Below are 11,567 nucleotides of genomic sequence, written 5' to 3' on the forward strand. Positions count from 1 at the left end.
CAGGCTTCATTGGCAATAATACTTGTCAATCCAGAATTGATGTGAGTATAGTTGTGGTTCCATATATAGTAGTCACAGGATATAATCTTTAACATGGATGTATGCATACTCGAACACCCCCATATATGGACCCCACAGTGACTTCTGTAACTTCATATAGCCACTATACTGTTCCACTGTGTCTTGTCTTATCTGCCTAGAGTGTATTAAGTGTACTTAGCTCCCCCCAGCTATGAACAGCAAAAACTATCTGGCTCTCAATTCCTGAGGTAAATCTTGAGGTACAAACAGATTAAATATAGTCTACAAACTATATAAGTGTACCACCAGGACATATGTTTACACTGTGGACAATGGAGCATATACATACCATTTAGCATTTATTGTTTTCTCAATGTTATGTATTGTATACACAAATTTGTTAGCAGTCATATACTAATAAGCTACATTTGTAAAAGTCACTTTAAACCTCAAAGGGAGCAAAATTCCACAGACAATGTACTAGAAAGTCCTTCACACAAAGATAGCACATTAAGACTCCTGATTTTCCATCAAGAGTATTCTGGTGCTGAGATGTGACCTGTTATGTGATTTGGTGTAGCAAAGTGGTACAAATTAGAGCATGCCCATGTAGTGAACATGTTCGATTACACAGAGGTTGCATAAACATTATTGTACAGTGAGATGTAATTGCTAATTGTATTGCTTTCTCAGCTTAAGAATTTGTTTAACTGACACAAATTCACAACACAATTAAGGCTACAAGTGCTCTGTACTGGATACAACTTACCTCATGTCAAGGCCACACATAATAAACCTGAAGCTGCATTGTTTCTAGTATGTAAATGTTAGGCCTGAGTCTATTATGCTTTTGAAATTGCCTATTATGCTTTTGAGCTTTGCTCCAGAATTTCCCCTAATATGCTCCAATTATGTCCAGTTGTGTTCCATTATGCTCCAAATATGCTCATATAAAATTGTGTCTTGACTGCTCTATTAAAGTACCAAATGCATCTGTGAAGAAAGAATTAGAACTATCAGTATTATTGATGACACAAACAATTACAATCAAATGTCCTCGGACACATGCTACCACAAAAATAGGGCATAAAAAGCCCCACAGGTGGGCATGGCAAGGAGTACAATTAACAAAAAACAAAACACACACACAATTAATAATGAAAAATGTCTTGCCAACATAATGTTCAAAAGTCCACACACCATTCTTGGCAACTCTTCGCCATAAATATTCTCCTAGAAGAGGATATTGAAATTGCTGCTGCTAAATCGAAGATTCTCTTACATTGAGATTTTAACATAGTGAAATTATTTTGAATGAAGTTCACACAGTTCCGAAAAGAAGATAATGAACTTGGCAGATATAGTGACCCAATACACTCATCTCAATTGTGTCATAAAAGTTAGCTAACAATGCCAAGGCGATCTAGCTCAGACAAAAGTAGTTGATATTCTTCCTTTTTAAGTTTACGGTCTCTTGCAAGTTCAAGGTGACGGACAGAGTCCAGGGGACAAGTAAGCTCCAATAAGGCTACTGAATTACTTTCTTTATTGTGAATCACAATATCAGGGCGATACGGCGAGAAGAGCGGGAGGTATTGTTGCCTGAGGGGAATCACTTGCTCGCCTTCCAGGTAGGTCAGCATAAACGATGCACTGATCAGTCAAAACTTTAGAAAGCTCAGTGAACAAACAGTGCAGAACTTGGTTATGCCTATATGTATAGCGACCCTGTGTCAATGCGCTGCCGGGCAGCCGCCCAAAATATGCGCAGTGGTTGGTTGAGTACCGCCACACAGTATGCACTTTGCGCTGCATTGGATGTTCCATCGTTGCAGATTAACCGGTGTGGGGAGAGTGTCGGAGGCAGCCCTAAGAATAAAGGAAAGCTGGGCCTGGATTGCATCCCAGTAACAATCTGTTCCAGGTACCACAACAAGATTCAAGAGACACTGAGTCCTTCAGCTTACATTGCACAGATAGTGTGTCTAGGTGTTTATCATAGCGTGAGCGCTCATCAGCAGCAGCCAGCTTCTTCAGTAGACTGCAAGTAAAGGTGACGAGCCATTGGGATGGATGACAGCTGAGAGCGGGCTTTAGATAGGATGGAGTAGTCCGAGCTTTGTGTCTGCAAATACTCATCTCCCAAATGTAATTGCAGACCCAATTCCTGAATTTGATCATCAGAAGATGCACTAATGCAGGACAAAAGGCTCAATTTCACCTGCTTAGAAACCTGAGAGATGCTTGGACAGCACACCCCTGGATAATATAACACAGCGCGGGTGGCACTTCTTGGGAGGTTTAGCCATTTCTTATTTTATTTTATTTTAACTGCTTTTTAATGCAGGCAAGGCCTGCATTAATGGTCTGTGGGCAACTGGTGTCCACAGCCAGAAAAAGTGTACGTACAACTTACAATTACAATTGAATGTATAAAATTACAATCAAATTAAGTTAGCTGGCTAAGGTTATTACATACATTTACATTTGGTATATAGTTGAACTATCCTATAATTTTAAAACTTACATGTGTATTTAATAATAAACTTACTTATATAGCTAAGTACTTATTTTAAGAGAGAGCAAGAAGAAGAAGAAAAAAAAAAAAAAGATTAATTACTGCTGAAGTTTGGTGGGCGAGGAGACTTGGAGCAGGTACTACAAGGGCAAACAAAGTGCATACTGTGGGGATTGTCAGAGTTAAAATTGTTTATAAAATGCTGCCAGAAGATCTTGAGTAACTGTGATTTAATGGTGGGAAAAGGTTGATTTAAGTCAAGTACTGGTAGACTGTTGTAGGTTCTTGGTAATCTGTTAAAGTAGAAGTTACTTTGTTTGTTGGTTGATGTAAAATTGTGTTGAAGCTTGTTACTGGTGGAGGATCTGGTAGGATTGCGGCAAAAGTTGACATAGTTACTGATATTGAAATGATTAGATGGATGCTGGATTGATTTTATGAAGAAGAGTATGTCATAAAGATCATAGGTGTACATCAGTGGTAGTATGTTAAGTTTGATAAGACGTGTTTTGTAATCGGTTACATAGTCATTAAGAATAAATTTGGTTGCCCGGCGTTGGATTCTTTCTAAAGCAGAGATGTCGCAAATAAGGTAGGGGTGCCATAAAGGAGAACAGTAAAGTAATTGTGATCGAACTAATGCTAAATATAAAGTTTTCTTGGTTGGAATGTCAACTGAGTGGCTGAAGGTACGTCTCAGTAGTCCAAGGGTTCTATAGGCTTTAGCTGATATATGGTTATAATGATTTTTCCAAGATAAATCAGTTGATAAAATGACACCGAGGTCACGGTGAGTACTACTAGTTTTGATTATAGTGTCGTCTATGAAGTAGGATGTAGGGAATTTTGTATTAAATGATAGATGTATAAACTTGCTGGTATTAAAAAATTGGTTCCAATCTCTAGACCAGTTTGCCATTGAATCAAGGTCTTGTTGAAGTTGTATGGAGTCTAGATGTTCAAGAATTTGTTTATAGCATTTTGTGTCGTCTGCAAAGGAGAGAGCATTAGAGGAACGGACAGATAAAAATAAGTCATTGATGTAGATAAGAAATAAAAGTGGTCCTAGAATACTCCCTTGAGGCACACCTGATAGGACTGGTAAGAAAGTGGAATATGTACCATTAAGGCGAACGCATTGCTGTCTGTTGTTGAGGTAAGATCTAAACCACCACCAAAGATTACCAGTGATACCGATTTTCCAGAGTTTTAAAAGTAATTCATTGTGGGGAACTCTGTCAAATGCTTTTGCAAAGTCTAAGTATATTACATCTGTTTGAATTTTACAGTGTTCATGAATACTGTTTAAAAATATGAGAAGTTGTTGTAAAGTTGAACAGCCTTTCATAAATCCGAATTGACACATAGAGATGACATTGGAAATGGAGGCTATAACTTTGTTGTATATTAATCGTTCAAGTACTTTTGATGCAACACAAAGCAGAGATATAGGTCTGTAGTTGGTGGCACTGTTTTTGTCACCAGATTTAAAGATAGGAGTAATACAGTGAATTTGCCATTCAGAAGGTAGTGAGTAGTAGTGGATAGCATATGAAAACAAATAGTGTAGAGGTTTGACTAGAACAGATGTACAGTGTTTTAGAATTGCTGGACTGATTCCATCGATACCAGTTGCCTTGTGAGGATCCAGAGATAATAATACATCGTAAACGTCTTCTTCAGAGATGTAAATTGAGTCGAGGGACACACTTGCTCGGGGCATATTTTCAAAATTAGGAAGGGAATAAGTACTTCGAGAGAACACTGAGTAGAAGTATTTGTTAAATAAATTAGCTTTGTCAAGGTCTTGAGAGGCAGAAGTATTGTCATAAAATATTGTGGAAGGGATGGAAGCAGATTTGGTAAGGTTTCTCACATACTGGAATATTTTAGAGTCATTGCTGAAAGCAAAATTGCTCACCAGTTTTGCTTCAAAGTTGGCCTTAGCTTGTTGGATGCTAGCCTGTAGGGTTTCTTCAGCTGTTTTGATACGGAGCAGATTGTGTTCAGTAGGACGAGACTTGTACTTCTTTCTTAAAGTGCGAAGACACTTAATCTGGTGCCGTATGTTGGATGTAAACCATTTAGGAGATTGTGAGGACTTTAATTTGAATTTCGGCACAAATATATGCATTCCTCTAATGATACTGTTCTTAATAAAATGCCATATGGAATCAATGTCTGGTAAGTGTTCACAAATAGAGAAATCAATGTGTGACAAAAAGTTAATAAGTCCAGGGTAATTAGCCTTGGAGTAATCAAAAATGACTTGTGAAGTGTTAGAAAAGTTGATATGTTCCATTGGAAACATAATAGTGAATGAAATGACAAAATGGTCAGTTGGTAGGTGCCGAGTGGCAATGCTTGAGGTGCCGAGTGGCAATGTTTTCCATTTTAGTAATGGCACCAGTAGTGACAGAGTCTACAGAGAGGTGGAAACGTAGCAGGGAGACAATGTAGTTACGATAAAGCCACACTGACTTGTACTCTCCTCGAATAGGTAATAAATCGGTAGTGGACAAGAGACGAGCACATCACACATTTTCTTACTAGCAGCCCTCTTGGTGGCACTTAAGGACACTGACTTCAAGGGACTTCCCCAGAAACATGGTGCCGTTCTATTAGAATATTTCATTATGCGGTGACTGTTCTATTAGAGTATATCGATCTTTAACTAATCTTTTTTTCACAACGTAGCTGTAAATCTGATTTTTACCATGTTTGCACACTATCCCATTCTGCATCATGCAAAATAGGCAGAGTTTCAGCTTCTCTGATAACCAATGCACAAAAATTTTGCCTATTATGCTGGCATTATGCTGAGCTTTTGGTTACCTATTATGCCCCAAATTATGCTGGCATAATCGGCGCAGTCCTAGTAAATGTATACATTTGAATAGCATCTGTAGTTTGTGAATAATCATCTACACACATGCTTAGAATGCAGAATATTAAAATCTACTTTCCAGAATTAGGAGCCTCTTATATACACATATGTACACTGTAAGTACATTAAACTACATAACTTTTCTTTTACTTAAAATATTCGTGCATTGTGTAACACTACCAAAAGTTGGAATTTTCAAATAACAGTCACTTGTATAATTACTGTACTGTGTTATATTGATGCTGAACAATTTTATCATCGTCATCAGTATACAATCACTTTACCAGTTTGGATGATAATATAAGTCATGATCTACACATGACAGGTTTCGCTAACATTCATACATAATATTTTTTTCCAGACAATTCCAAAATGATGATGGTGATTGGTAGTGTCTCACAAAATTTGTCAACAAGGCAATCAAATGATCATGATGTAGCTACTATGATAGTTGACATTTTAATTTTATGGATTAGCTACATGTTCTACCTGTTTGACAAAAAATAGGAAGAAGAAAAAAAGAAGCAAAATATGGATTGAATCCTAATGACTTTTATGAGTAAGGCTACACAAAGGCACCAGCTAGCAAAATATGATAATTGTCATTTACTGAGTCCAATAAGATTACGTAATAAGATTACATGCTTAATTGGATGTACCTAGCCATTATTAGTACATGCATGTACTGTATAGCTGCTGTTGCAATGCAATAGATCCAACTTCTCAATATCATGTGTACACATGTAAAGGCCCATAGGATATTTTATTTACTATACATATCTGAAAATGAAAAGAAAACAGTGAATTGGGTTGTTAATGCATGCAGCTATGCATGTGAGGGTAGAATTGAGTGACATTAGCTGAATGCATGCCACAGCAATGGCATAATGGGAACAGCACATTCAGCATTTCAAGTATGACCAAATTAGAATGTATCCTACTATCTGAGTATATTGGACACATATGTATAACAGACACACCTATTTGCATCTGTTATAAAAGTCATATAGCAAATGCTGCTGTTTTAGTACATGGAAAATCGTCAGCAATAGTGAATGAAGGATATCGTGCTTTTGATTATTCTCTAGTGCCAAAGTGCTTAGAAACTGCAAAGAAAATGCTGAACAATATTCTATCACTATGGTGTCTCATAACATTGATCCTCACTAAGCAGATGGTGATGGCTGGTGATGACCAATGTACAGATTTTCAGTTCAAGTCTCCGTTTCTTCCTGGGGAGTCTTGTGAGGGAATATATAACAAGAATCCCGAGAGCCACACTAAATCCGGATATTACTGGATCCTGAGTAGAGAATATTGTGGAATGACTTATACTGGATCATCTTGTGAGGACATCTACAATAATAATCCTGAAACTGGTGACAAGTCAGGATATTATCGTATTAATGACAAATGGGCTTATTGTAACATGAAAGAAATTGCTGCTTCCACATATGATTTCATCTCCTCATGTGCTGATGTAGGAGGAAGGTGGAGAAAAATAGCTAGCTTTAATGTCACAGCAGGAGATGACTGTCCTATTGGCTGGATGACTGCAACGGTATCTGGTGTTAGTTTCTGCCAGAAGTCTTTAAATGGAGCAGGCTGTAGTTCTACTATCTTTCCTATTAATGGCACCATGCAATATCAGAAGGTGTGTGGCAAGGCTAGAGGATATCAAAAAAGACATCCATCGGGTGGATTTTATGGATACGCAAACCACCACCAATCAATAGATGGCCGCTATGTTGATGGATTATCAATCACTTACTTGTACAATGGGTCACGTCATCACATTTGGACATATGCTACTGGTGACTATGATGGCCTTTCTACCGCTGGAAACTGTCTGTGTGCTAATAATAGTAGTGGTTATGCTCCTCCATTCTTTGTAGGTGCATGATGACTATTACTGTGAGTCAGGACGTGGTAGTACAGATGACCATAGCGAGTACCATTTTGATGACCCATTGTGGGACGGATCTGGCTGCATCACTAGTAATTGCTGTACAAACCCTATACAGCCATGGTTCTACCGAGAGTTGATTGAAACAACTACAAGTGATATAGAAGTTAGACTGTGTGATACAAGAACATTTTCTAATTGATTCACAATGATTGATCAAATGGAAATTTACATCCAATGATTCATTCTACTGTCTTTCATTAATAAAGCACTTAACACAAACACAATCTGACTGAAGTACTTATAGAACTCTTGATGCACACATATCATGCACATTGTAGTGGTCACATTTCCCTCGATTGTGTACAATTATATATAATTATGCTATACATATTATATAGATATCGATGTTGGGATATTAGTTGCTATAGTCAGTAAGTGTAGTTAAATTGAATGCATCTGTAAAATAGATTCTTTTCGTTATAAAATGGATACTCATAAGTTTTAGAGCATTGTATAAGTGTAGCACATTTGGTCATGAACAGCCCAGAGATGTACTGTGTTTATCTGAGAAAAGATAGTAACACATACGTAACCTGGAAATGCTAATTGTATTTGGTAATGATATCATGGTTGCTTTAAATTTTTAATTAGACACAGATATTTAGCTAACCACTAAAGTTACTCACAGTACATAAACACATAAATTACTATATCTATTGATCTACATTACTTATGCTTACAGGTGTAAATGCAGGTTCAGCCAAGAGCATGTATCAATAATCTTTGCAACAAATTAAATTGTCAACAATACAGCCAGTGCTTAGAAGTGTATCTTTGAAATTACCTAATGGAATTATGCGACTGGATTTACAAAAAGGGGTCTTCCACACACATCCAATTCTATGACCATAACTTTTATGGTTTTCAAATTATACACATATCTGAAATTTTCTCCATTTATTAAGCTATGTTGGTGCTCACTGCTAAGCATACAAATTTCAAGGCAATTAATAGATAAGAAATTATAAAATGATAAAGGTGATAAATTGGCACTGTATGGAAGGACTGCATCCAGTGTTGACGTTTAGTGCAGTGCACACTACATATACTATTATCTGTGTCTGTATTAGGTAGTTATAGCTAGTATAATAATAATAATATGGTAATTGTAAAATTTTCTCTTAGGGTAATGTATAATAATTATACCGGATTATATCTTTCATATAAGTTTATATTTATCCAGTTTCTGATAATAACAAAAAACTGAATGCAGATGACATTATTGTTGTACATACCAAAAAATCGTGCAGAAGTATATGTCTAGAGAAGAAGTCCAGCTCAGGTTATTGTGTATATCCATACATCCATGCCAGAACTTACTTCAAATTTTCTTTTCTTGCCATGACTTCATGAAATGAGAGATTATCCTATATCTTATGAAGGTTGATCATTAGAACATTATCATTGTGCATAATTTTATCACTCTAGAACTACCAGCTCTCAACTTTGTCTAAATAAACCAACATCACAATCTACAAAACAACCTCAGTTATTAGGCTTCATTGGCAATAAAACTTGTCAATCCAGAATTGATGTGAGTATCAGTTGTGGTTCCATATATAGCAGTCACAAGATATAATCTTTAACATGGGTGTATGCATACTCGAACACCCCCATATATGGACCCCACATTGACTTCTGTAACTTCATATAGCCACTATACTGTTCCACTGTGTCTTGTCTTATCTGCCTAGAGTGTATTAAGTGTACTTAGCTCCCCCCAGCTATGAACAGCGAAAACTATTTGGCTCTCAATTCCTGAGGTAAATCTTGAGGTACACACACAGATTAAATATAGTCTACAAACTATAAAGTGTACCACCAGGACATGTGTTTATACACTGTGGACAATTTGGAGCATTCGTATCATTTAGCATTATTTATTGCTTTCTCAGTATTATGTAATATTGTATATACAAATTTGTTAGCAGTCATAATATACTGATAAGCTGCATTTGTAACAGTCACTTTAAAGCTCGAAGGGAGCAAAATTCCACAGATTAAGCCTCTTGATTTCTATCAAACATATTCTAGTGCTGAGATGTGACCTGTTATGTGATTTGGTGTAGCAAGGTGGTACAAATCAGAGCATATGTAGTAAACATATTCGACCACACAGAGGTTACATGAACATTATTTTACAGTGAGATGTGATTGCTAATAGTATTACTTTCTCAGCTTAAGAATTTGTTTAACCGACACAAATTAACAACACAATTAAGTGCTCTATAATGGATGCAACTTACCTCATGCCCAGGCCACACATAATAAAGCTGAAACTGCATTGCTTCTAGTATGTAAAAAAATGTATACATTTGAATAGCGTCCGTAGTTTGTGAATACATACATGCTTAGAATGCAGAATATTAAAATCTACTTTCCAGAAGGAGAGACCATCTCATATACATATGTACACTGTAAGTACATAAACTGTATAATTTTTCCTTGTTGCAACACTAACAAAAGTTGGAATTTTCAAAAAAGCAGTCACTTGTATAACTACTGTACCATCTTGTAATGCTGAAAAATTATTGTGACTATCATCGGGCAGTGTAGTGTAATCACTTTGCCAGATTATATGAAAGTCATGATCTACACGTGACAGGTTTCACTGCATTATATTCGTATATAATATTTTTTCCAGACCATTCCAATGTAATGATGGTGATCGGTAGCTAAATCGCTGTCTCACAAAAATTTGTCAACAAGACAATCAAGTGATCATAATGTATATAGCTACTATGATAGTTCACATTTCAATTTCATGTGTTAGCTACGTGTACAACAATATCTCCTTATTTATAACTACATAAGTAGCTTACTACACTGAACAATAGTGTGACTGCTCTATTTGAGTATCTCGAGTAAGAGGTTCTTCAAAAAGGAGGGGGAGGGGGGGTTCCATGGGAGATATTGTGGGTGAGAGGCAGCTATTGTGAGCTGGTAATTACTTATTTTGGTCTTCGACTTACAACTAGGCTGAAGACTGCAGTTGCAATTCCACAGTGGAACCCCCTTTTGAAAAGTCTGGATCCGCACCCGCTACCTGTTTGACAAAATGCATTTGTGACCAGATCTGCGAAAAGGGGTCTTATATATAGCCTTTCCAAGTTTCCAAGTTTGATGAGTCATAACTCATCATGTGTTTAACCTATTATCGTAAAACTACATCCAGGAATAGTGCTGTGTAGTATGAAACTGACCAAATATCAGGCTGGTACCATACTCACAAGTCAAGTTATGTATTGCCAAGTATATACAATTGGAAAGGCTATAAGACCCCTTTTCACAGATCCAGTCACATTTGCACTCTGTACTACATGTATGAAGAATAACTGATGATTCTTATATCTCTTGAAACTTGTATATATGCATGTACAGTTGCTAAATAAACTATGTGAAGCCTATAGCTATCTACAGAATATGTATACCAAAAATAAAAGAATTGCTGGAAAGGAAGATAAAATGCAAAATAGACTGAACTCTAGCTATGAGTATCTATGACATACTATAGCATATACAGTACATAGTACTAATCTAACTATAATTGGTGTATTTATTATTGATAGAGTGTTATATATTAGGCATTAAGCCACAATATTTGCGTAAATCAAGCTTGTTTTTCTATACATCAGAGCAAAACAACAATGTAATCTTACTGGCCTTAGTAATAAATGGTTCATAATTAATTTGCTAGCTGATGCATTTGTGAAGCCTTGGTTTTTGAAGCAGAGAACTTTGATATGAAGTCTGGTTCTTGTACTGCTGCTGTCTTTGTTGCAATGTAGCAGTAGGTGCAATTTCTCAGAATGATAAAGGCTCTATAGGATATTTTAGTTACTACACATCTGAAGATGAAAAGAAAATAATGAATTGAGTTATTAATGCATGTGCAGCTATGTGAGGGTAGTAGTGCATAAGTGACAGTACTATCAGCTAAATGTATGCATGCCACAACAATGACATATCAGTAACAGCACGATCAGCACTTCAAATAATGATGTACCCTCCTCTCAATGTATATAGGGTACTATCTGAGTTTATTGGACACATACGTATAACAGGCACACCTATATATATAGCTATCTAATCAAAAACAGCCATGCTGTAAAAAAAGGTGCGGCCCCCAAAAAGGCCATGGTGAAAAAAGATGTGAAATCCAAGGTGGCGGC

General features: G+C 36.5%; 1 protein-coding gene across 1 annotated transcript; it reads right to left on the reverse strand.

Moving 5' to 3' along the window:
• Positions 1 to 2,035: 2,035 nt before the first annotated feature.
• Positions 2,036 to 5,174, reverse strand: LOC136248115 (uncharacterized). Its single transcript, XM_066039929.1, has 3 exons — positions 5,004 to 5,174; positions 3,963 to 4,961; positions 2,036 to 2,254 (listed from the first exon to the last, which is right to left on the reverse strand). Exons 1-3 carry the CDS (start codon positions 5,172 to 5,174, stop codon positions 2,036 to 2,038), a joined length of 1,389 nt encoding a protein of 462 aa, XP_065896001.1.
• Positions 5,175 to 11,567: the final 6,393 nt, after the last annotated feature.

The sequence above is a fragment of the Dysidea avara genome, chromosome 2 (assembly GCF_963678975.1).
Source record: "Dysidea avara chromosome 2, odDysAvar1.4, whole genome shotgun sequence".
In the NCBI taxonomy this organism is placed as follows: Eukaryota; Metazoa; Porifera; class Demospongiae; order Dictyoceratida; family Dysideidae; genus Dysidea; species Dysidea avara.

Bases quoted from the DNA above. Each gene is read 5' to 3' on its own strand.
- LOC136248115 (XM_066039929.1), bottom strand. From the start codon at position 5,174: ATGAAATATTCTAATAGAACGGCACCATGTTTCTGGGGAAGTCCCTTG. The intron at 4,962-5,003 runs GTAACTACATTG...ACCTCTCTGTAG, and splicing joins CAAGTCAGTGTGGCTTTATC to ACTCTGTCACTACTGGTGCC. The intron at 2,255-3,962 runs GTACTTGAACGA...AGCATCTCTCAG, and splicing joins TGCTTTGTGTTGCATCAAAA to GTTTCTAAGCAGGTGAAATT.